Below are 27,943 nucleotides of genomic sequence, written 5' to 3' on the forward strand. Positions count from 1 at the left end.
CCCATGGCCAACCATGCAGTTTGAATGTTCTAACTCAAATTGTTCAGAAGATATGATTTTATTTAGTATTGTTCAATAAGTATCACCCTGTATGAATACCTGTAAGGATCACAGTACAGTATGAAAAAAGTCCCTTGTTTGAGTCATTACTTATAAATTTGGTCTGTGCAGTTTGCTCCCTTCAATTTTTTGTAAATTACTCATTGTAGTCTCAGGTTGCCTCTCTTGTAATGAAACCGAATTTTGTAAGTTATATTTTAGTCTAATGTAACTATTGTACAAATGTGTTATCAGAATGGAATTTGTGCTATATGGAGTGTACACTGTTATGAAAAGTATTGACAATTTAAAGTGTGTGCTTTTGTTCTGTCTCATAGAAACTATGAGACAGATCACAATTTGCATCTGGATTGCTCATTTGGTAAGAATGTTGTCTGCAAATTGGCAAGGATTCAGTTTCAAGTCCAAAACAGGCACTCACTTTTGAATTCCAAACATTTGTTGTTGCATGACAAATGTGCTTGTATTGTTGTACCTAATTGTTGTAACACAGACTAGGGGCTTGAGAGGTATTCGGTTTATAAAAAAAAATTGGCACCACCTAGATTCATCTCTGCTGTTCTCAGATTGTTTTTAATATTTCATAGATGGTATTTTCATAATACACTTTTTGTAGAGCTGCAGATTTATATGGCTGAAAAATATATTGTGTGGTATGGAAGTGCACATTTATTGCTCAAGGTAGAAATGAATGTCGACTCCAAATCCAGGAGAAAATAGGAACCGCACATATGGTAGATAAATCTAGGAGAAACACACAACTGAGTGATTTGATCAGATGAATGTAGATCATCCTGAAATTTGTCTCTCTTGACTGTCAAAAAGTCATTTGGTAGGTTTCAGAACAGTCAGCATTGTAAAAAAGCAAATTTTGTTTTGCTGGTGTAAGCAAATAACTTTCTCTAACCTGCAAATGGTAGTGAACTGAGTGAAAAAAATTGCCTGGGTGGTGTTAAATACTGAACATCTCAGGGATCTGTCTTCACTGGCTGAGTTTGATAAATCCGAGGTTCCCAGTCTGAGGACTGGGTAGAGCCACCTGTCCTCTATAACTGTAAACCATGGAATTATTTCAGTGACTGTTGAAATGTTGTGTGTTACAGAAAATTTAGAGTCTTAAATTAACTTTCCAGATCCCAAAGATTGTTCAAACTCCATAAAAACAAAAACAAAAAGGCTTCATTACCATAAGATATACTATATTGCTGAGGGAGTGGATGTTGGTTGTGGAAAAACAGTTTGTATGAGCTGCCAGAGAAGACCACCACCCACAAAGTTAAGAGGACTGGATCTAGCTTTAAAGTCTCTAAAAGAAAACTTGAGTAACAGAACACATGGTATACAGAATATGTTTATCCTCATAAACAGAGTGGAAGACAGTTTGAGGAATTGTCCATTTTATATGTGACACAATTTTAAACATTACATGTCGTGACACACAGAAAGTTTACATTATTGTGTTAAAACAAGAATGGCATGGTGAAAATGTGATCAATGTGCGTGACATAATCAAGCTTGTGAATGTCGTGCTAGATAAGATTGCTTTATGTTTTTGTGTTGTGCAGTGTACCCCTTGATAATGTCCACATGGATGAAATTGCAATAGTGAGTTATACAAATAAAATAATTTACAGTGAAAGGCAACTGTGATATCATTTGCAAAATTTTACATAACTATGAACCTCATGTACAAAAAGTTAATGAAATTTTACAGCTTCAGTTATCAAAGGACTTAGTCATTTCATAATTGAATGCATTGCTTCATCATTAGCTGTTTTAAGCACTGATTAAAACTATATTTTATTGCCATGTGTTTTGCTGTAAGTAATGCTCTAACTTTCTCTCCCCTGTAGTTAAAATAATAATCATAATTAATTATTTCTGTAGAAAGGAGACATGCATCGTGTAGGATTAGTGGCATACATGCACTCATTCTCATCAGACTACAGAATCGCCCTAATTTTTCCTGTATCTGACAGTGTGTGTTGTCTGCTCATACTGGGGCAGGGCCAGAAGGATATGGTGAGGCAATCTTTGTAACTAACAGAAACGACCCTTCTGGTGCTCTTTTGTTACAGATCTTGAAGCAATTGTTCCTACAGTCCACATTCCATACAGGAAAATTGTATTCTCTTTCTGTGTACAGTACCACTGCAAGAGACTTTATACTATTTTTCCCATATTGCTATTATAACACTTGCTCTGTCCATTCCTCTTGCTTGATGATGCAGATGTACACAGTGTGCTATGAGGTTCGTCATTGACCTACTCCAGGGGCCATGCTGTAGAGAGCCTTATGATGTTTCAGTCACACCCATCTCAGTATTGTTACAGGGTCATCCTCAACCATAGACTCCAGCCTTTGCCAGTCTGCTTGGTTGTAAGTTGCTGAGGACCTTCATTCCAGTGATCACTTCCTGTCCTATATCCCTCTACCAGATGGAGTAGTATTTGAAAGAAAGCCACTAAGATTGACAATCAGGAAAGTGGTCTGGACTTTGTATTGCCAGCTTGCTGTTCTTGAACATACAGATAACTTCCAGAACTGGGTGGGCACATCGAAGTGTGATGCACCGTGCTGCAGATTGATTCATCTCAGAGACCTCAGGTCACTTACAAGGCAACATATTCCTTGGTAGAACTAAGAGTGCTGCTCCACAACCTAGTTCAGGTGTGTGACTCAGAGACAGTTTAAATGCTGACCCACTGAAGGAAACTTTGCAACCTTTTGAACTGCGAAGGCAAAAAGCACAGTGAATGATGAAAGAGAGCAGCAAAAAGTTCTGTTGAGTGTTCCTTGACTCTATCAGCTGTTCAATTTATTTTTTTACAAGTATAAAAAAACCATCAAGTGAATTTCTGGTAACTATAGTCAGCCATGTAGAAAAGCCATGCTGATAGATGGGTATCTCCAAACATCATCTGGAGAAAGGTAAGTTACATTTAAGACCCAACAATGCGAGTCCTACAACTGCCCCTTCTCCTAGTGGGCACTGGATTCAGCAACATCTAGGGCTTGTGATACTGCATCTATACCTCAAACCAGGGAAGAATCAAACAAGACCTAGTAGTTTCAGAAGGATGATCTTAACAAGCTGTGTAGAAAAAGCCGTGAATGGTTATTATAGACGAGGAAACTTCCCAGGCGATCTCAGTGCAGGTTCTCTAGGTAGTGATACTCTGTTGGCAATCTGATTCTGCTCGGGGCCCTATACAAGAGGCTCTCCCACAGAAATTACATTATATATAAAAAGGCCTGTGATGCTACTGGGGTCCACAGTGTTCTAGGACCTGTGAAGGCACTGCTAATTGTAAGTGTTATTTTTTCTCTTCTTTTCACTTTATACATATCTTTCTTACTGACATGAGGTTTTTATTTTTTGGGTATGCAATAATTTTAATTTTATGAACAACTGTATTTAAAAATGTAATGTGTAAAAGAAAACAGCAATAAGAACAGGGAGATTGAGTGCCATATCAGTACTGAGAGACTTCAATAGTGGAAGACAGTGCGGGTGTGAGTGCTCATGTATGCAGTAACAGGTCAGGTTCCTATTGGATAGAAAAGTATGCCAGATACTGCTAAACATTTATGTTCTAAAAACGGCATGATCATAATATTGACACAGGCATTGTGAAAAGAAAGTGTTAAACTGTTTTGCGTGGTACGAGTCTCATGCAGTACTGCAAACTGAATTGACAATGCACATTTGAGTGAGCAGTAATTTTTGTATGTTGGACTAGATTGGTGTCTGTGGTGTGACTTGCAGAAACTAATGTGTTCAAAGATTTTTTGTTTGAACTTAATGAGCTTTCACACACATTAAATCATTAACAGTTGCTATAAAAACAGCTAAGAATGTCCCCACACTTGAAAGTTATTTGTCACACTGTGAATTTGCGAATGTGGCACATGTGGCAATGCAGAAAAACTGTAACTATGTGATCTGTGAGCTGAGCTCAATATTGCACTCTTTCAAAACCAATGTATTTAACTGTGAAAATGTATATTTACATATAAAACCTTCAATTTGCATAGTAACATTTGCTTGTGACCAGCCTGCACCCAAATGAATGCGACAGAGGAATAATATAACTGCCAAATGGATCATGCACCAGATGAGAGACTGTAAGAGTTGCATTTTACCACAGATGGGCCTACTATGATTTTGTTGCTGGCAACGCCTAGCTACTGACAACATTGCAGTTCACTTCTCTCACACATATAAGCAACATACACTGCCAGAAACATCTCTCTCCATAAATACTTAGAAAGCAGTGTAATCATGTTAATGTAATTTCATTTATGATGAACTTCATGAAATGAGTGTTTCTTTGAGTAGCCATAGTTTTATAGTGTGTGGATTCAGAGTTTCATGTTGTCATTTGCTGCCATACTATTATTTCCCTATCACTACTGTTTGCTTACTTTGCCTCTTTTTTATATTTTGGTTGCTATGGTATGTGTCTTCACATTTATCTTTTGGGGGATGTGCTTAGATGTATGTGTGGGTGAGCAGTGACTTTTTTATGTTGTATTTGGTAAAATGTGTTAGCTGTCACATCTAACATTAGTTTACAACCTCCAACCAGTCAGAGTAAGGCAGATTATATCTCATTGAGCAAGCTATAAAGACAGTGGAAATTTGAAATTTTGCAGCTGTACAATGACAGGAACCTATGTTTACATTCTGGAACTCTCAGAGTTTGGTTTACTAAATTCTTCCAGGTCTAAAATCATTAAAGTTTATTTTTTTTACGTTTGTGAGAGAAATATTTAGGCACATTTGTGGTCAAAATTTGATAGTTAAATCTTTTCAGAGTTGGCTCTGTGACCATAACAGGACAGTAATCTATTCAGTGCTGGCTTGTTGAAATCTTGCATTGTTTTGGGTCTAATTTTGAACTTTAGTGGGTGGTACACTTTATTTTTGTCTGTTTTGGATCAGAAATATCACAACTACAGAGGACGAACATGTGGCAAGTTTCCAAAAATGGGGAAGCAAACAAGTGGGAGAAAAAGAAATGGACCCTATTATGAGAACTATGGAAAGAGGGCTAGTTATTAAATCAGAACTAGGTATTAAAAAAGAAATAGTCCAAAAAGGGGAGCAGGAGGTTTGTTTGAATTACTATTAATGAAATGGAGTGAGGGGAGAAGAAAGCAGTAAAAACTGTTAGAGAATCACAAAAAGAAGTGGGCAGAAAGATAGAACAAAAATGGAAAGAATTTAAACAGGACTGGGAAACTGAGTTAGAAAAATATCTAAGATGAAGTTGAAGGTAAATAAAGATTTTTGGAAATTAAAAAATAAAGTTTCGCAAATAGTCAAAGAAGTTAAACTTGAAATACCTGTAAAACAAGGAAAATTATAGAAATGCCATAAATGAAAAGGTAGGGTGCTTGGATATAAACATTAAAGCCCAAGCTGTTGAGTGTAAACAGGGGAAAGCTGAAATAAACAGTTATTGTGCTCAGTTTTTCCAGAAATGAAGTTTCAAGAATGAGGCAGAAGTGGAAGAAATTAAAGAAACCACTTCTGAGACTGAGAAAAGGGTGAATGACTAAGAAAAGACAATTCAACATAAAAATTTTATACAGCACCGCCCTTGTTAGTTCATGTAAGAGATGCTGTAGCTTTAGTAATATACATTGCCGGAAAAAATGCAATTGTAAGATAGATCAAAATCATAGAACAGAATTTTAAAACACAACAGTTTGTTTTAACTGTAATCAAGGATGGTGGAAGCATTGTAAGTAAAATTTATTTAGAGTTCATTACCACCACTGGTTATGTCCTATGGGCAATGTTGTAACTATGTAATTGACCAAAGAAAAGTTGTAAAACTGAAAGTATATTAATGAGCAGAAGACACCAAGTCAACCACTTTCTGAGCATCAACCAGAATATATGAAATTAAATAGCTTCAACTAACGAAAGTATAAAATTACAACAGCAATGCATGATGCTTCTCATTGCATTTGCATGTGTTATAAATAAATAATAAATCATTTGCAGTAAACACCTCAAGGGTGATTCCTTGAACCCAAATGTATGTGATTGCAAAACCAAGATAAGTAAGTTCATTTAAACTCAACAGAAAGATTGTAAAAATAAGTCATGACAATAAAACAGTATCAAATGAACAAATAAAAGCAACAGTTAATGGTAAGCACAGTAACGAAAGTAAGCTTTTCAATAGGCAAATGCAAAATAGTAGTTTAATTTAAGAAAACAGTCCTAGGTGAGATTACAAAATTACAGTCAATGACTGCAGAGAAATAGAGGTCATCATTAACTTTTACATTTCACATCACAATCCACTGTAACTTGACCAAGGCATGTGATCAGCTGGGATGGCTGTACACATCCTACTACATAACTTGCATGTGAAACAGCTGAATATAGTCTAGCTCTAGTATCAGAACAGCAAGCAGCGCGGAAGTCACTGCGGGAACAATTATGCTAAGTAAAATAGTGGGCCAGTGGAATGCTGTAAAATAGGTGGCAACACTGTCTAGTGGTATGTTGCTGCTCCTGTGTCATAACCTAATCTGAGAACTTGAACAATTCATTGTTGTTACTGTCAGGAAGAACTGATAAGGTAGGATGTATTCTGAGAGGGAACTTAAATTCTGGACTCAGTAACAGGAATGGTTCAGTAGTAGCATTCAGAGTTTCTTTCAGTTGCATGTAGAACCAAAATTCAGGTCCCAGGATGTTGCAATAGGATGTATTGAATAGAAGTCTGCTATTAGGTTGGGACATAATTTTGTAGCATTTTTCCGCAAGTCTAATAAACACAACGGATACATGTAACAGAGACTTTAGTCATCAATAATATATTCTCCTTCACTATTTACAGCAGTCTGCCAATGCTGGGGTAACTTTACGGTTACGCAGCTGTAGAAATTGTATGGTTTTGAGGCAAAAAGTCTCGAGCCATGTTTGGAGCACATTTTCATCTGAAAAGAAAATTCCTTGAAGATTCACTAGAGAGTTGAAAAGATGAAAATCGGTGGGTCCAAGATCAGGTGAATAAGGTGGGTGTGGAATGACTTCTCAATCCAACAACGCCTGTATAGAGTTTTCTGTGTCTAGTAGAATGGTGACGGACATTATTGTGGAGTACCATCACTTCATGCAGTCTTCCCAGTTGTTCATGGAATGCGTCTGCAAGATGTCTCAGGTGTTAACATTAAATGTCAGCAGTGACAGTTACACCGCAGGGAAGCAGTTCATACTACGCCACACCATGCTGTTCCACCAAATGCATAACATTATCTGTTGTGGAAGTGCACAGGGTCTTTGTAGAGGGAGTTGCTGCATTGTTTGGGCTCAATCATCCCTTTCTTTTCCTTATGTTAGCATAAAAACGCCATTCCTTATCACCAGTAAAGATACATGATAAGAAGGGGTGGTGTTGTTTGTGAGCCAATTGATGACTACCAAGAGAGTTCATCACATTTACCAGTTCTCAATTACACTGATATGGATCATTGTGGATTAATGTGTTTGAACGATCTTCATTAAATCTCAAAGGTCTTCCAGAACATGGAGAGTCACTAATGTCAAAATGTTCCTCCTTAAGACGCGAAAACTATTTTCTTCTTGTGCTGTACTCAATGTCATTATCCCCATACGTGACACAAATGTTTTTGGCTGCCTCCACAGCTGCCAATGGCTCAAAATACAACTGACAGCGACGTTGCTAGCATCACACAACAAGATAAAAGTTAGTGCAAAATCCAGATAAGCAAAGACTGGTAAACTTGTAAGAATTTTTTCAGTTTTAACTTGTCACTCTATCAGTTTTCTGTCCAGACGAGAGGAGTTCCCTTCTTCAGTAATTTTGTGAAAGGTTTCAGGGTGGCTGCATAGTTCTCTATGAAACAATGATAGTAATTTCTTAAACTGGGAAATGATTTGCAATTTTTAATGTTCCTCAGTGCTGGAAAATTGTACATGGTGTCCTGTAATCACGAGTCTGGTCTTACACCATCTGCCAAAATTATGTGGCCTAGATAGTGAACCTGCAGTTGCGCTATACTGCACATTTCTAATTTCAAATTTAGATTAGCACCACTAACACAAGTTAGTATGTTTCTTAGTCATGTTGCATACTTTCTCATCATACTTGCAAAGATAATTATGTCATCCTGGTGTGCTAGACACATGTTTGGCTTTAAACTTTGTAAAAGTAAATCCAAAAATGTTGAAATGTAGCAGGAGTGTTCAGGAGGCCAAAGGGCATCCTTAGGCATTTATAATGCCCAGAGGGCTGTCTTTTCCTGATCTTTGGTAATGATAAGAATTTGATAGCAGCTGAAAAGAATATCTTAACATGGTGACGAATTTGCATTTGCCAAGGTGATCCAAAGTGTCATCAATCCTTGGAAGGGGATAAGTACCTGTTTCTGAGACTTTATTTACTGCTCTCATATTTACACAATTGTGATAAGCCTTTTTTCCATTACTGATTTTCTTGGGGGCTAACATTGTGGGTGAAGCCCAGAGACTGAAAGAACGTTGAATAACCAAAAACAGAACATATGCAAGTACACAGAACTAATATGCACAATAGCACTTCACAGTTTACAGAGACAAGTTCAAGTCTGATGATTAGTTCTGGTAACTGGGATGGCTGTACAGTTGTAATCAAATACCTGTGGATGTAAATGAAAGAATATCTGGTGGCTCCAGATGTCTATATACCCCCAGAGAGATGTTTTCTGAAACCAAGTCACATTTTGCAAATACACTCCTGGAAATGGAAAAAGAACACATTGACACCGGTGTGTCAGACCCACCATACTTGCTCCGGACACTGCGAGAGGGCTGTACAAGCAATGATCACACGCACGGCACAGCGGACACACCAGGAACCGCGGTGTTGGCCGTCGAATGGCGCTAGCTGCGCAGCATTTGTGCACCGCCGCCGTCAGTGTCAGCCAGTTTGCCGTGGCATACGGAGCTTCATCGCAGTCTTTAACACTGGTAGCATGCCGCGACAGCGTGGACGTGAACCGTATGTGCAGTTGACGGACTTTGAGCGAGGGCGTATAGTGGGCATGCAGGAGGCCGGGTGGACGTACCGCCGAATTGCTCAACACGTGGGGCGTGAGGTCTCCACAGTACATCGATGTTGTCGCCAGTGGTCGGCGGAAGGTGCACGTGCCCGTCGACCTGGGACCGGACCGCAGCGACGCACGGATGCACGCCAAGACCGTAGGATCCTACGCAGTGCCGTAGGGGACCGCACCGCCACTTCCCAGCAAATTAGGGACACTGTTGCTCCTGGGGTATCGGCGAGGACCATTCGCAACCGTCTCCATGAAGCTGGGCTACGGTCCCGCACACCGTTAGGCCGTCTTCCGCTCACGCCCCAACATCATGCAGCCCGCCTCCAGTGGTGTCGCGACAGGCGTGAATGGAGGGACGAATGGAGACGTGTCGTCTTCAGCGATGAGAGTCGCTTCTGCCTTGGTGCCAATGATGGTCGTATGCGTGTTTGGCGCCGTGCAGGCGAGCGCCACAATCAGGACTGCATACGACCGAGGCACACAGGGCCAACACCCGGCATCATGGTGTGGGGAGCGATCTCCTACACTGGCCGTACACCACTGGTGATCGTCGAGGGGACACTGAATAGTGCACGGTACATCCAAACCGTCATCGAACCCATTGTTCTACCATTCCTAGACCGGCAAGGGAACTTGCTGTTCCAACAGGACAATGCACGTCCGCATGTATCCCGTGCCACCCAACATGCTCTAGAAGGTGTAAGTCAACTACCATGGCCAGCAAGATCTCCGGATCTGTCCCCCATTGAGCATGTTTGGGACTGGATGAAGCGTCGTCTCACGCGGTCTGCACGTCCAGCACGAACGCTGGTCCAACTGAGGCGCCAGGTGGAAATGGCATGGCAAGCCGTTCCACAGGACTACATCCAGCATCTCTACGATCGTCTCCATGGGAGAATAGCAGCCTGCATTGCTGCGAAAGGTGGATATACACTGTACTAGTGCCGACATTGTGCATGCTCTGTTGCCTGTGTCTATGTGCCTGTGGTTCTGTCAGTGTGATCATGTGATGTATCTGACCCCAGGAATGTGTCAATAAAGTTTCCCCTTCCTGGGACAATGAATTCACGGTGTTCTTATTTCAATTTCCAGGAGTGTATGTCGATTGTTATACATCTCATTGTCCTCTACGGTTCAGAAGGCTGGACACCCCCTAAAAGGAAGGCACAAGAGTACTTAACATTTGTAAGGAAGACAGTGAGAAGATAAAATGTTTGAAATTTTTGAAAACATAGTTAGCGATCTTAAAATTTGTTAAAATTAAAGTTTAAAACAGTCTTGATCGCAATCTTGTTAAAATATTTTTTTATTGGAGTGAGTGACTGCTTTTGACTCTTTCATAGAGTCATCTTCAAACTCAGTAAAGATATATTGCCAAAGTAGTGTAGACATTATAATAAGCATATAAAAATATATATCAAATATATAAAAATAAGATAAATAGTAACAAATTATACCCAGAGTGGTGGATGGACACTGCCAGATGAGTTTCGTCGACGCTCGTGTAACTGCTGACTGTGCATGGAGGTAACAGGTATTAATGGGGCTGGACACACCCACCGTTCTGAGTATGACATCATAAGTAGCCAATCAGAAAACATGTTCATGATTAGATAACTTAATACATAACTATGAAGGAACAGTTACAGTTGGAATACATCATAATGTCAATTATTTATCATTATTCATCAATGAATACAAATTATACTATTAAAGTGGTTCATTGGTATGAAATAAGGCTTAGAGTATGCTACCCTCTAAACTCAGAACTACAGTCTGCACCAAAGATTGTCGTTGCCCCAACGTTTACGTGGATAATTGAGGGTTACAATGGAAATGGTGTCCTGTTCCGCTGTGGACGTTAGTGGTGCTGTCAAAGATTGTACTAGGTGGAGATACGTCGTATGTTACGGTTATGTGCCACAGAAATTCAGTTAATTTTGCTCTCTTCTGATTTCAGCGCAATGAAAATAACTGTACTATGATGGAACCACACTAATATTTCTGTAATAACAGCGGAACAATGTTACTAAAGTGCATCGATAGTTGCCGTAGAAACGGCATCCTGGCCCGGTGAGGCAGGCATCAGATGATCAGAGATTATTGTGCACTGCGAAAGATATCTCGAGGGTTGACATTTCGACAACGAAAACAGTGTTTGCATAGATATATCAGCAGTTGTTATAGAAATAGCATCTTATTCTCACTGCGACAATCTACAGTGTTACAGCACCATAGATTGTTGCAGTGAGAATAACAGTAACATACAACGTATCTCCCCATAGTACAATCTCTGACAGCACCACTAATGTCCACAGCAGAACAGGATGCCATTTCCATGGTAACCCTCGATTATCCACATTAATGCTGGGGCAACGACAATCTTTGGTCTTCAGCAGCAGCTCTCAGTGACATCTCTACCAGCATCAAACTCCAGCAGTGTCGTCTCCCAAACAACCAAACTGACATCTCGCATCTGTCAGTTGACGAATAGCACGGAACTGTTGAGCTGTGGTGTGGTGGAGCACAGTGTCAGGGTGGCAGTGAGTTATTGTACCCAAGAGCTGGCTTGTGCAGAGGCAGTAGAGGAGATGGTCTAGGTCACAAGGTGTCGCGCAGCAGCAGCACCGATGGCTGCAGCTCTGGGTAGACTGCAGTGGGCAACTCGAATGGACTGTGCTAAGCACTTGGCCATTACATCACAGTACAAAGCTGAACGATAGTTTCACACATTTCCTCATGGCTTAGTAATTTGTATGTGGCGCATCAAAGCTGAAAACAAAACAAATTCAGCATCCCTATTCTGAAACCAGTTTGTACTCTCCTTCAGGGATGTAGCCAGGAATGGAAAGCAGTGTGGGCTTGTAATTAATATAAGGTACTCAAGTTTACTCATGCGGAGTACATGGTGGGGGTTGCCAGGGGGACAATAAGATAACTCCAATAACCCTAGACCCACCTCGGAGGACGAGCGAAAATGTAAAGGTAAAGAAACTGAGCCATTTAGTGTCTGCTGTAGGAGGCAACTGGAAACAGAAGAGAGAGACGTTTTTCAGCTGTGGCTCCAAGAGCCCTCAGTATGTCAGTCAGGTGATTCTGTAGTGTGGTTTAATTGACAGGGCAGCTTTGGTGATGACGATTTGCTCTATTCTGGTGTGAGCTTGTTGATTGTTGTCGTATCAGCTGGAAGGTGATGGATGAAAAGGCAACCTCTTTGTAAAGTTTAAATAATAAAGATTACTCATGTCTGGGGCCTGGTTGTACCTCCAAAGTACAGTGCTTGATATGTACAAATTTTGATACGCTAAATTTTCATTGATTGTATTTTATACTTAGAAAAGAGAGCAGACACTAGTTCATCTCCTGATCTGCCCTCGATTGTAGCAGACAATTAGACAAATGTTGTACAATGATTAAGAATTTGTGAAATGTCCGAGCAGCTCCCTAAATTATAAGTTTTTAATTTCTGGTGGAGGTTGCTGGCTCATGTGGCCCTAAGTGACCAAGCAGCCAAACATTCTTAAGTCATTTTAGCATTAATTCTTTCTTTCTGTCCTCATTTCAAGATGATTTTAGAATAATGACTGCTTGTGAGACCTGAGACCTGGCATCATATGTTGAGGGAGACGAAGTGTTCCGCGCTATCTATTATAAATTACAGTGGTCTGGTCTTGATCAATATAATATAAGTGTGTGTGTGTGTGTGTGTGTGTGTGTGTGTGTGTGTGTGTGTGTGTGTGTGTGTGTGTGTGTGTGTGTGTGTGTGTGTGTGTGTGTGTGTGTGTGTGTGCGTGTGTGTGTGTGCGTGCGTGTGTGCGTGCATGCGTGCACGTGCGTGCATGTCATTAGCCAGTGAAAAATTTTCTTTTTTTTTCTAAAGCCAACAAAGTTATCATTCATTTTCGTGTGCCTGTCAGTGACTTAATGCTTCTGCTGTTTGGTGAGTGGTCTTCATTGCTTATAAAGTACTTACATTCTGCCAGAAATTTCAATACCACAGTATATAAAGTAAGTTGCAATGACTATGGCTGGTATTACATTAGTCAGAAGGGATGCTCTTTTTTAACGCAATTTATGGAGCAGACATCTTCCCAGAATAAGACAGCTTTTGGGGTGCATGTCACTGCAGAAAAGCATTCTGTACAACAGATAAACAACAATATGGAGGTATTGCACACCACACTCAAGGATAGGTTGCCTGATGAATTCTCCCAAGCTAATACTCAAAGAGAGTTCAAGCAAAACTGTTACTGTAGTATGCTTGATCTACTTTAAGTAGTGCAAATTTAGTGTTTTAATATCATTAACATGCTGATAGACAATAAAATCCCTATCTCGAAAGTGCTCTACATGGAAGACTGCCAACACAGACTGACCATCTTCTTTCCCCATAGCCTACTGCAAATGTGTTTCATTGTCAGCTGTGCTAAGCACAGCTGCATACATGTGGTGCCTTAGCCACGGTGGATGACTTTTGGCAATTATCACTAATTTTAATGTTAGATTCAGACACTGTCCCTATCAGTTTACATTTATACAAAATATAGATATTGCATTTCTTGATTTACCCTTTGTTTTAAATGGCTGCAGCCTGATAACGAGTTCTGTTCTTAAGTAACCTTGACACAGTTTTTGTGAATTTTATATTTATATTGGGATTACCAGTATGTTTTTATACTGGTATTCATAACTTTATAAGTGATTGATTGATTGGTTGATTTTTATTGTTGTATTGTAACTGTGTGTCCTTGTATGGTACCTGTCAGTTATAACCGACAAATCGTGGTGGTGGTGGTGGTGGGGGGGGGGGGGGGGGGTGTAAGAACACACAGTGATTAAACTCCTACGGGTTTTATATGCTAACATTCATGCTCCGACAAACTTTTGGGAATTGACAGCTTACTCCAAGTAACAATGTTACTGTGGTTAACACTTTATTTAGGTACCAGTTACAGTGTAAGCAAGGTAGGTTTTTACTGTTTTCAATGTTTTAATGCTTTATAAAAACTACATTTTTTTAAAGTTGAAAGGAGTTTTACACATTAACTGAAAGTCCATTTTTTTGTTTGTTTCTATAGACCTGATGATGGATGCTAATCAACCAAAACCAATTATCATCTAGTTATTATTGTTTTATGTTGTGATCAAGACCATTAATATTTATAATAAATAGTCAACAATGTAGGAAAAGACAGACTGATACTTAACATAAAGGAGACACATCAATTTGCAGACTGGCACAGTTAAAGACACTTACATAAAGCTTTTGGCCACCGCTTTCAGCAATAAAAGAGAGACACACCATTCACACACTCAAGAAAGCACATCTTGTGCACACACAACCACCAAGTCCAGCATCTCGAGCCCAGGCATCCTAGTCCCTGCACATTCCACCAGACAGGTTCATCTCCCTCCCCACCCATACACCACCCCTTCCCGTTCCCCGCCCTCTACAGATTGCTGCTTGCATCCCATGTGATGTGATATTCTGGCCCAAGATGCTGGAGTTGGCAGCTGTGTGTGCATGAGATGTGTTTGCTTGTGTGTGTGAATGGTGTGTGTCTCTCTTTTACTGCTGAAGGTGGTGGTCAAAAGCTTTATGTAAATGTCTTTTGTTTGTGCCTGTCTGCAACTTGATGTGTCTCCTTTGTGGTAAGTGGCAATTTGTTTTTTTTTTTCCTACATCGTTGAGATATTCTTACTGCAGTTGCCATTGTTTGATGATAAATAGTCACTGTGTTTAAAATTTCTACAGCTTACGGAATAGTGCGAATTCACAACAGAGAGAGAGAGAGAGAGAGAATATGGGATAGAGTAACTGAAATTTTACCTGAGTTAATATGTTATGCCTTTAACCACATTCATCGTGGACTGTTTTAATATGGACACCAAGAGTCATGCCATTGAGTGCTCAACACACTCTGCATCTGCTGGAGATGCAACACATTATCGTAATGAATGAGACTAATCATAGGGCATAATTACATGTCTTGGTAAATTCTCAAACTGGAATAGTTACATTTAGTTGTAATAGCGTTGTGCAAAAACAAATTTTTCATGAAGTTCCTGGTATTGTGAAACTGTTTGTTGGACTGGGATTCAACCCTGGAATCTTTGCCTTTAGTAAGCTCTACGAACTGAGCTGTTGAAGCATGACTCCCGCCCCTCCCTCACAGCTTTACTTCCACCAGTACCTCATCTCCTACCTTCCAAGGCGAAGGTCTCAGGTTTGAGTTTTCCTTGAGACTTGAATATTCTTATATAATCTATTCCTTCCCTATAATTTGTCAGGTAAGAGTCCCTTGATTTAAAACCTTCCTTCAGCTTTAGTTCATGTGTACTAATGTGCTACTAACACAGTTTGAAATTGGAATGTAGGTAGGTTCCAAAATTTAGGCCCAATGTCTAATTACTGTGACTCCTTGCTTAGAATTTGAGAGTCTGGTGAACTGATTGATTAATGTCACTTGTATCTTTATGTTGTCTTTTCCTACCAGCTTTTGATGCTTCTTCATTCTCTGTGTTATTGTAAACATAAGCACACTGACCATTCAGTGGTCTTGCTTTCTCAGGGGTAAAATGTTTTTCTTCTTTTCTCAGTCTTGATTTGTGGTTGGTTTTTCAGCACTTTGTAGTATGTTTCTGTTGCTACTGACATAACATGATCTAATCACATTGTATTTGTTTATTGCTCTTCACTGTATTTAGTTAAATACTTGGTCGTATCTCCTTTTACATCTACCACCGAGCGAGGTGGCGCAGTGCTTAAGACACTGCACTTGCATTCGGGAGGACGACGGTTCAATCCCGCATCCGGCCCTCCTGATTTAGGTTTTCCGTGATTTCCCTAAATCGCTCCAGGCAAATGCTGCGATGGTTCCTTTCAAAGGGCATGGCTGACTTCCTTCCCCGTCCTTCCCTAATCCAATGAGACCGATGACCTCGCTGTCTGGTCGAACCAACCAACATCTACCACTTCCTCAGTTGTGAGAATCAATTTGCCTTTTATGTGAATCCTATTTCGGTGATGAATAAGACAGTTATGTTAGCCACATGTTTTATGTAATGTATTTTATGCATAATCAGCATTAACTTTGTGTGACCCTTTGACATGCCTGTGCTGCATTGAATTCTTTTTATATACTACGGGCTGCTTTTGGAGAATTTACATTCACATTTTAATTTTACAGCTGTATCTCTGTATCTGTTGTACGAGTGCTCCAACAGCAGCCTGCGGGATAATAAACCAGGAACAGATCCAATGCAGCACAGTTGTGAGAGAAGTGCACAAAAAAAAAAAAAAAAAATTATATATAATATTTGCCACTGAGAATCCTTCGGGTCTTTGGGTTGAGGGTTGGGGCGGGGGGGGGGGGGGGGTCCTCTAGCTAAATTTAAGTCTTTATTATAAATTATAGAGATGGACAGTACATAGAAGTAAAAGCTGAGTCAGTGATATCCAGAATGTATGAGAACAGTGTCATATTTCTTGAAAATATCTTTTAAATGCATATTTATTTGTTTTTCAGGTGTCCATCTTGGTAAACTGGGATCTCTCATCAGTGCAAAAGAAAAACAATTACATGTAAGGATAAACTATACTGTATCAGTAAATGCAAAAGTTTTTCATAGATTTCAATTTGTTGCTTTCGTGAAGGTGTGCACCATTGATATTTTCTATGTATTTTTACATGGTTTGTATAATGCCTATTGCTGACATAGTGATTTTGAGTTTAATGTATGATTTAAAAGGATGATAAGTGTAAAAAGTTTCAGTAACTGAGTCACAGAATTGTACCTGTGTTAATTGAATTGTTTTGTTGTTTAAGGCTAACTCTATTATGCTGTCTGGTTTAGTGTCCTCATCATGGCATTTAATTATAGTGATGGTGGTGTGTTTGCATATACACAGATCATGCAGCTTTGCAGTGTATGAAGCACCTTTTGATGCTCATTTTGTTGATATATGGTCTAATACAAAGTCCACTTCCTTTCAATGAGACTAACTTACTGGGCAACGAGAAAAGCCAAAGTAGAACGCCAAGAATTGACATAGGGCACAAGAGATGTGTGAGATGGTGATTCCAATTGATAATACCACTGTTGAGCCATGGACACTGTTAACAGCCTGTAGATTCTGATGTGGAATTTAAATTTAATATCAAAGGGAGCAGCTTTGTCATGTATACATGAATTTGGTGACAGTGACAGTGCTGCTTTTGTCACTTGTGTTAATGAGAATCAGAGTTTCCACAGCTCACATCAGCTTGTTGTATTTCTGGATGTCAAGCTAACTGAATTTTCTGGAAGAACTTCATTAAAAATGATTGTCTTGGGTATTATTAGAGGATATCTAAAGGCACATGTTGTCACTATAGTGATTGGAAGATAAAGCAGTGGGAAATAGGTCATTCATGTTAAAGACAATATGGCACCTAGCTCTTGTTTCCATTGATAGTCAAGGGCAAACTGTCATTTTTTCCTATCTATAGATGAAACTACATTCTGTCTACCAGTTTTTATTGCAGGTGCAGCTCATATTTTACACTTTTGTGTGTGTGTGTGTATATATATATATATATATATATATATATATATATATATATATATATATATCCTTTTGTCTTTCCTTCTCCTTCCCTCTTTCCTGACGAGGCAACCATTGGTTGCGAAAGTTAGAATTTTGTGTGTATGTTTGTGTTTGTTTGTGTGTCTATCGACCTGCCAGCGCTTTTGTTTGGTAAGTTTCATCATCTTTCTTTTTAGATATATATATATATATATATATATATATATATATATATATATATATATATATATATATATATATTAGAGGGAAACATTCCACGTAGGAAAAATATATCTAAAAACAAAGATGATGTGACTTACCAAATGAAAGTGCTGGCAGGTCGACAGACACACAAACATACACTCAAAATTCAAGCTTTCGCAACAAACTGTTGCCTCATCAGGAAAGAGGGAAGGAGAGGGAAAGACGAAAGGATGTGGGTTTTAAGGGAGAGGGTAAGGATTCATTCCAATCCCGGGAGCGGAAAGACTTACCTTAGGGGGAAAAAGGGACGGGTATACACTCGCTTTGTTTCCATTCTGTATAAAAATGAAATTGTGAAAACTAGAGTCAGTAGGATAAGGGAAGGAGTGCCCTTGCGCCCTCAAAATTGGTAAATCCATAAAAATGAAACCATCAACTTTGCAAAATATTAAAATATTACTTCTGCATGATAAATACACTCATTACCCAATGTAGGCTGTTCTTTTACTTCAGTCTCCTTAACTGAAGGCATTCCCATGTTGCAGATCACAGAGGTAGGGTGACATGACAGATCGTGATCCCAAGGTAGGTGGAGGGGGGCATAGTGAGCTGAGATGTTCCATTTTACAACACAAGCTGGACCACCCCAATAGTCTCATTTTTATGAGAAGTTAACAGTTGTAGCCAGAAAAGGCATTCATCATCAGCTTGTTTATGGAAGAAATTTATTGACTCGTGTATTACTCCCGTGAGCCAACTGGAAGCAAACTGCATTGTACCACATAAAGATTACAGGCTTTCTTCTACAATTTGTGGGTGTGTAAATTGTGTGACAAAGTGCCACACTATCTGCACAAGAAGTAACGATTTATTTGGAAAAAGCACGAGGTCCGACACAATAGCTGGGAAACTGCCTACCAAAATTTGAAGTTTCATGTCAGCAATGAAGGTAACTACAAGAACACACTATACTGCTTCTTGCCCATCCCGTAATCAAGATGGAAAAATAAAAAGTTCAACCAGCCTATTTGCTGCATTCCTCACTCTCTCATGTCATCATTTGCTAACTGAGTGCTTAGTAATTTGTATCTAATCTTCTACAGGCAGAAAATTTGGCCTAATAAGCCAAAATTGTGTTGACTGAATTAATTTTCTTATGTCAACTGACAAATTCGAACATCTTTGAGTGAGGTGTAAATTTATCCATCATGTATGTAAGCCAGGTCTTCAGAAGAAGGGTAACTACCTTTGTTGCAGTTTACATGTTTATAAATGGAGTTTTCATAAATTATTGAATATGTTAGCCGATTCAATTTTTTTATGTACTTTGTGGGAGGTTTCAGATGAAGTATATTATTAAATGTGGATTAATGATGTTATGTTAGGTTGAGTAACATTTTAGGCAGCAAGTTGTTTACTGCCACTTTATCATATTTTAGTGTAATATTGTATTTTATTGTGCTTTCAGTTTACTCAGGAGTCATTGAAGTCTTACATTGAGCAATTTGATCTTTCTTCTTCTTAGGAAATAAAGAAAGAAAAAAAGGAAATTGAAAACAAGCTCAGCAACAATCCACACGAGAATGAAGACAGTGTGCAAGAAATGAAATACAGGATAAGGGAGTGTGAAGAAAAGATTCTCTTCATTGAAGCTGATTTAAATCGTATACAAGGTGAAATAGTTACTGTGTGGTGGTGCGAAACTTATAAATGCTCTTTGCATAAACTTCCATACACTCTGAGAGTAAAACAGCACAATATTTTTGTATTTCTATTTTTTTTGCAGGAAATGTGTCACAAAATAGTGTGGATGATTTGAGCAAACAAGACTGTGTGCTGCAGCAGAAACCACCTAGTGATGTAAACTCCAGTGGCCAGGAAATTAATACTAACCTTGAAGTTATGCAGACTACATCTGTTACAGAAGAGGACCTAAGGTTACATTCAGAAACTTTTGTTTTTTAAAAGTAGTTGTTCTGATTGACAGTTTCCTGCCCAGTGTAAAAGGAGTATTGCTAATACAGTTTGACATTTCTCATACAATATTGTATTTCATTTAAGGGGGTCAGGTACCTTCACAAAATTGATTTTCAAAATTATTTTTTTCTTATGCTCCAAATGATAGAAACATTTTGCTCAAAAAATTATTGCAGTAGCTCTAATAGTTTCCGAGTTATCAATTAAATACTAAAGCAATACCCTCTGATCTATTCCTTGAAAGCCATGCTCCCTGAGAGTAACTTTTAATTTTCCTTGAGTCTAATGTAGCATTTTGCAAAATTTATCATATTGTTTATATACAGTTTCAAAATTAAATTTGTCATACTTGTAATGATCAATCCAGAAGTTAAATTTCTCCTACTTGCAGTCATCTTTTGTGAAGTAAATTAAACATTTGATTACGATTTTTAAACAGATCATGTGTTAACTTTATTCTAAGCATTTTATGAATGATCAGGGGGAAGAAGAAAGTATGCTATAAGGTGAAGAAATTGCCTTTAAATGGGAATCAATATAAGAATATACACTCAGCCAAAGAAATCTATGAAAACAAATAATTTCTTAAACAAGTGACAGTTCTAACAGACATGCGTCAGACATTACTGATGCTCCATGCAATGTTATTGTGTGCATAAACACAATGTCTGCTGAAATTACAGATGCCTCCACTGCATATTTGGTGGACATATAAATTTTAATATAAACAATGTGTCAGGGCTAGGTTGCAAAATTGTTATAACATGTGCTAACTCTGCAATGTAAGCTCATTTTATAACTGCCCAATGTCAGAGACAACTATAAATGTCTACTCTATTAATAGAAATGTGTAGTACGGGTCTGACAAGTCTCAAAATATTTTGTGGGACAATGAATATGAGGCCAAAAGTTAGGAAAACTACATATAACCTTATCAGCAGTTAAATCAACATTGTGTCAAAGAGTATGAAGAAATTATGTGCCAGTAAAGCTGCAGCAGAAGAAATTAGATTCTACAAAAGCACCAAGTTAGGTTTCATGTGGTGATACGTGGCTTACAAGGGGACATTCATCATTATATGGGGTATGCACATAGAAGCAAAGAAATCGTGGAATGTTTTAAATACCAAAGTGTCCATTTCTTATTGTGAGGATAGCAAAGGGTGGAAAGATAATAAAAAGAATATGACTCATTGACTCATGCAGAATGGATGGAAAGTTGTGATCCAAATGGTTCAGTTAATCATAGGGGTACAGCAGGTACCATGGGAAATGAAGGACGAAGAAAGCTTTTCTGCAATCAGAGATTAGACTTGTATTGTATTGTATGGATCTGGGGACCTAGAGACGACGGAGAGGCTTCGTCGCCACCATAGCCCTCAGTGGTTCACAACCCCACAACAGGCTACAGTAGTCCAATCACGCCACTGCCGCACCACACTGAACCCAGGGTTATTGTGCAGTTGGACCCCCCTCCCCCTCCGGGAACATCTCGCTCCAGATGAGTGTAGCCCCAAAAGTTTGCATGGTAGAGTAATTATGGTGTACGTGTATGTGGAGACTGTTTGCGCAGCAATCACCAACATAGTGTAACTGTGGCGGAATAAGGGGGACCAGCCTGCATTCACTTAGGCAGATGGAAAACTGCCTTAAAAACCATCCACAGACTGGCCGGCACACCGACCCTTGACACTAATTAGCCGGGCGCATTCGAGCCGGGGACCGGCACACTTATCTGCCCGGAAAGCAGTGTGTTAGACCGCATGGCTAACCGGCTGGGCGAGATTAGACTTAGTGCACAGTAAGTTAATTACATTGGTGATGGTGATACCAGATCCTTCAAGGCTGTTTCAGAATTAAAGCCATATGAACTTAATAACCCTATCAATAAAACTCTGTATGGTAAAAAGAGATTGACAAATGCTGCCATAAATACAGTAACCTCATATTATGGAAATGCAATTGGAGAAAATTCTCTGTTATTAACATAACAGCAGCTATATGGTATCATAAATGCTCTTCTGATTCCAACCTGATGCATAATTTTTTCCCCAAGGGAAATGAATCATGTTATCCATACTAATGTGCAGTCTCTGAAGAAACAGTTAATACACTCCTGGAAATTGAAATAAGAACACCGTGAATTCATTGTCCCAGGAAGGGGAAACTTTATTGACACGTTCCTGGGGTCAGATACATCACATGATCACACTGACAGAACCACAGGCACATAGACACAGGCAACGGAGCATGCACAATGTCGGCACTAGTACAGTGTATATCCACCTTTCGCAGCAATGCAGGCTGCTATTCTCCCATGGAGACGATCGTAGAGATGCTGGATGTAGTCCTGTGGAACGGCTTGCCATGCCATTTCCACCTGGCGCCTCAGTTGGACCAGCGTTCGTGCTGGACGTGCAGACCGCGTGAGACGACGCTTCATCCAGTCCCAAACATGCTCAATGGGGGACAGATCCGGAGATGTTGCTGGCCAGGGTAGTTGACTTACACCTTCTAGAGCACGTTGGGTGGCACGGGATACATGCGGACGTGCATTGTCCTGTTGGAACAGCAAGTTCCCTTGCCAGTCTAGGAATGGTAGAACGATGGGTTCGATGACGGTTTGGATGTACCGTGCACTATTCAGTGTCCCCTCGACGATCACCAGTGGTGTACGGCCAGTGTAGGAGATCGCTCCCCACACCATGATGCCGGGTGTTGGCCCTGTGTGCCTCGGTCGTATGCAGTCCTGATTGTGGCGCTCACCTGCACGGCGCCAAACACGCATACGACCATCATTGGCACCAAGGCAGAAGCGACTCTCATCGCTGAAGACGACACGTCTCCATTCGTCCCTCCATTCACGCCTGTCGCGACACCACTGGAGGCGGGCTGCACGATGTAGGAGCGTGAGCGGAAGACGGCCTAACGGTGTGCGGGACCGTAGCCCAGCTTCATGGAGACGGTTGCGAATGGTCCTCGCCGATACCCCAGGAGCAACAGTGTCCCTAATTTGCTGGGAAGTGGCGGTGCGGTCCCCTACGGCACTGCGTAGGATCCTACGGTCTTGGCGTGCATCCGTGCGTCGCTGCGGTCCGGTCCCAGGTCGACGGGCACGTGCACCTTTCGCCGACCACTGGCGACAACATCGATGTACTGTGGAGACCTCACGCCCCACGTGTTGAGCAGTTCGGCGGTACGTCCACCCGGCCTCCCGCATGCCCACTATACGCCCTCGCTCAAAGTCTGTCAACTGCACATACGGTTCACGTCCACGCTATCGCGGCATGCTACCAGTGTTAAAGACTGCGATGGAGCTCCGTATGCCACGGCAAACTGGCTGACACTGGCGGCGGCGGTGCACAAATGCTGCGCAGCTAGCGCCATTCGACGGCCAACACCGCGGTTCCTGGTGTGTCCGCTGTGCCGTGCGTGTGATCATTGCTTGTACAGCCCTCTCGCAGTGTCCGGAGCAAGTATGGTGGGTCTGACACACCGGTGTCAATGTGTTCTTTTTTCCATTTCCAGGAGTGTAGCTGTAGGCACAAAAAATACTTTACTATCTGTTTAAAAACTTAGTTGCCAAAGAACTCTTAACAAGATGTGTTGAATCTAACACATGAAATATTAATGAATTACTGAACAGCAAAACTTGGAAAGTTTGTCACAATACTGGATTTTGCAGAAAAATTATTATTAAAATTGCAACAAATTATACATTAATTACATTCAATGAAGGCATAAAAGGTAGGCTGGAAGTAATTAAGCAATTAGGAATTGAGCCTAGAAATGGTTCAAATGGCTCTGAGCCCTATGGGACTTAACATCTGAGGTCATCAGTCCCCTAGAACTTAGAACTACTTAAACCTAACTAACCTAAGGACATCACACACATCCATGCCCGAGGCAGGATTCGAACCTGTGACCGTAACAGAAGCGCCTGGAACCTCATGGCCACCGCGGCCGGCTGTGCCTAGAAAGTTTTATAAATTTGCACTGGATGATGTGGGTATAGTGCAAATAAAGTCAGCAGAGAAAGAAAGCTAGAAACACGAAAAGAAGCAGTAAAAAGAAAGAGCAAGCTCAGATTAGAGAAGACAGGCCACCAGTCACCATTAGAAAACAAACGTTCGAAAAATGCATTAGCTACGTTGAACACTCACTTCCCACATTTCATGTTTTCTTGATGATTTTCACTCATAACTCAAAAACTAAATAACATTAAGCTTTGACTAAAGCTTTTTGACTATATGTAGCTCTATAATATCGACATGATGAAGCAAAATCAGGTCAGTGTATTGAACAGCTCCTCCATTAAACGTATATTACTATGTTCAAAAAGTTTAAAAAAGTGAAGTCATAATTTGAAACCTAATTAAAACTGTTATTTATTGTGGTGTGTAACTAAAAGATCTCTGTTTTGTAAATATGTATTTTGCCAATAAAGTAAACTAAACACAACATTAAAAAGCTTAAAACTACTCCAGATATGAGGGAAATGCTGTAGTATTACTGTTGAACAGCTGCCATTTTGAAACAATTTAAAAGCTAGTAAAAATAGTTTCTTTATGACAGATTATTTTTATTTTCATCCTGTGTAAGAAGACGAGTTGTTTGAGTGTGTCTACTTTTATTCTTGTAAGTTTATTGTTGTAGGAGAAGAAAATTATTGGATGTTGTCAAATTTTTGCTGTTATAAGCTGTATCTGCCCCCCCCCTCCCCCCCTTAGTATAGTTCTTGTGTTTTTCTCATATCTTTTGTGCTTCAATATTACATAGTTTACTCATGCATGTGATGTTCAGGATTTTTGTGTGGGATCTCTGTGGCTGGTTTTTCTTGTAAGGGAAGTATTGTGGCAGAGAGTCCCAGAGTAACATAAACGGTGTGTAATGAAGAGAAATCAGAAAAGATTTGCAGAGAAAATGGGAAGAGACAAGTAATTAAAAACTTATAAGGAAAAGATCAAAAAACAGAATCACCTTGTATGAAAATCTGTGTGGTAACAAAGGCAGAGGAAGTTTTAAGGTGCTCTAATGTTGTTTCTTGGTGGAGGGGTGGGCAAGGTGGTCCTCTTAAGATTCTTATCTCATTTCCTGGCCATCTTCTAGACGTGTCTTTCAATTTAATTTATTGTTAAGCTGTATGATGTTCAGAAGACCAGATATTGTTGAGACTTTATGGGAAGACCACTATGAAAGTCTTAAGAAAGTAATGCAAATTCTTTAAGTTATTAAAAATTATCTTTAAATCTTTTTCATGTGTGAAGCAATGCAGCCTCTCAAAGCTCTTTGTGAAAATTCCATGCTATGGCTCTTGAAGATTTTTCATGAATACTTCTTATGAATACAGCTGCTAATAAGGGCCCAGGATAATGCTTAGCGAAAGTCTCTTTCCAGTGCATTAAACTTTCACATTAACCCAGATTTAGACTCAAGTGTGAGTGAAAAAATATCTGGACTTTGGGCTCCTCAAGAAATGCTTGTATTCTGACTGAATAGTTGGTACAGTGGCACAAGAGTCCTTGCAGACTTCCCTGTGGTCATCTCATTTTGATGCTTTCAAGATGTGAAGGAAGGTGTGATGTAGCATAGCAGTCTGCAATCACTCATCTACCTTTTTTTAATCAAGTGTGATTATTAATCTGTGTCCACAATGACTATTTATTCTAGTTCAGAATAAGTGCACAATTTGATTCATTTTTGAGCGTTGTAGATGTGATCCTTACAAACCACTAACTCCTTTGTGCTTACTCAGGACTGATTTTTAAGTCAATACAGCCTCTTCTGGGGACCCAAATGATGATGCAGATAGTTTCATTTGCTTTAAAGAAATTGCATGGTTGCCCCATTCGGGATAATTGAAGCACCAAGGTAATGGTAAATGATACACAAATGCCAAACTTAAATTTTTGTGGGTGCCAATTCACTCCGAAATTGACTTGTAAATTTTATAATAATAATAATAATAATAATAATAACAATAACAATAACAATAGGCATGAGGCACAGGGATAGAATGACTCATTATTATTTAAATGTTTTGGAGAAAGTGGTGCAAGAATGATGACAAAGTAAAAACGTCGAGATAAATAAAATGAAACTTTGAAGAATGAGAGAAAATCTTGAAACTGACTGCTTAGCTTTTGTTGTTTTAGCAGTCTTAGCAAAGAAACAGGAAGATGAATTGAAAAAGACTAAACTGTCTCGAAGCAGTAGCAAACAAAACTGAAATACAAATTTAGTATGAAAAAATTGTATAGATGACTAGTATTAAAGATGCCCCCAAATAGGTGGAATCAAAATATAGAAAAATAAAGCAAGTTTCAGAATTCAAATACTTGAGAAAAATAATCCAGGCAATGCTCTGGACAAAGCAACTAACATAAAGAGAGCCACAAAAAATCATAACAAAGAATGTATACAAAAAATTCTTATCTATTAATGCAAGATTGAGGCATTCCGATGTGATGATTAAAACCAGGTATCTGTACACCCCAGGATGCCTCGCCATAAAGAGAGCCAAACAGTTAAATAATGTAGAGAAGAAAGAAAGAAAGAAGAATAGTTAGAAAAATTTTGGATTCCAAAGTCTGTTGCTTTTCAATGTTGTGCCTGAATATTATGTGGAACATTATAATGGAAACCTTTTCAGCACTACCAGTACTTACCAATTCTCTGAAGCTGCAACATTTTTTATATTTGAAAATGGCATTGCATATTTGTCTTGCAACAGAAATGTAAACTAGTGATTTTCAAAACTTTCCAAATGACTTGCATAAAAGCCTTTACTGTATAACCTATGATTCACAGTAGATGAATTTAGGCAGAAGTAGACAGCATATATTTTAAGAGATTTTTAAAAATAATGATGCTCATTTAGTGGGCCCAAATCACATACACATATTTGAATTACAGGTGTGATGTTTGAATTTGTCACTACACTGATTACTACAAAAGGTCCAGCTAAGGAAAAATGTTAAGCTAAGTTTGAAAGGCAGTATATTGTAAGACTAAACAGCATTCAGATTATTTTTGAAATATTGCAAGAGAATTTAGAAGCAAGCACTGATGGACATTACTTGTGGGGTTACAAAACTAGAACAAGTGCAGCTTACTAGCCTGCATGTTGAAATCAGGGGTTACAAAAGTACTGCTGACTATTTGCTTGACAAGATCTGCCATTGTTGAATTGGTATCAGAACAATAATGACAGATGAAGTTTACTTATGTATTACTGAATAGTTGTTTGGGAAACAGTGCCAGTCTGACTGGGCATGTCTTCTCTAGTTTCCTAAACATTCTACAAATGAGAATGAACCACCAATTTGTGGTGCCATTCCATGAGAAAATGAGATTATGAATTCGCAGCTTGGAGTTACAACCGTTCAGAATGTACACATTCATGCCATCTATGTAAGGTTCACATGATCATACCTCATTCTAACTGGTTAGACACATCAGAAGCACGGTGCTTTTCACCTGACCTGTTATTGTCAGAACCACACATGGAGGTTATTGAATATGATTAGTCATATATAAACCAGAAAGCATTATAAACTGACTGTTACAGAAATATGGACTAATCATTTGCAGGATTCTAAATGTTAAAAAAAGTTGTGAAAGTTGACAATATTCTATTGTTTGTATCATTTAGTATTTTAGTGTTTGTAATTGTTACTGTTCTCTGCAGACTTGTATTTTTTATGTTAGGGGACATTAAAATTGAGCCTAGGTCAGTTGTGTATGTGGAGCAGTGTTTCCTCTGTTACTATTGATAAATGAATGGTTTCTACTTGCCCTTTATTTAGCAGATGTCTCGTGTCTTTTATTTATAAATGACCATTTCACTGCACTTACATAGTATTATCTGTTGTAAGGTCACTTAACAAACTGATCCTACAAAAAGTAAAGTTAAAGATCTAAGAATTTTAATTGAAAATGCACAGTTCTACTGTAGTGTGAAAGTGAAAAAATTTAAACAGTCAGATTGCATGCCATGAACACTAACTATCTAATACAGCTTTAGGCCCTGCCTTGCATGTTCAGTC

At 39.3% G+C, this 27,943-nt stretch overlaps 1 protein-coding gene across 2 annotated transcripts in view; it reads left to right on the top strand.

Annotated features, from left to right (window-relative positions):
* Positions 1–27,943, top strand: part of LOC124722025 (dynamin-binding protein-like) — a 213,651-nt gene that overhangs the window by 32,870 nt on the left and 152,838 nt on the right. For both annotated transcript variants that reach the window (XM_047247207.1, XM_047247208.1), the window contains exons 7-9: positions 16,675–16,730; positions 19,444–19,591; positions 19,705–19,855. In XM_047247207.1, coding sequence (XP_047103163.1) covers positions 16,675–16,730; positions 19,444–19,591; positions 19,705–19,855 — 355 coding nt within the window. The remainder of the gene's footprint in view (positions 1–16,674; positions 16,731–19,443; positions 19,592–19,704; positions 19,856–27,943) is intronic.

This window comes from Schistocerca piceifrons, chromosome X, assembly GCF_021461385.2.
Source record: "Schistocerca piceifrons isolate TAMUIC-IGC-003096 chromosome X, iqSchPice1.1, whole genome shotgun sequence".
In the NCBI taxonomy this organism is placed as follows: Eukaryota; Metazoa; Arthropoda; class Insecta; order Orthoptera; family Acrididae; genus Schistocerca; species Schistocerca piceifrons.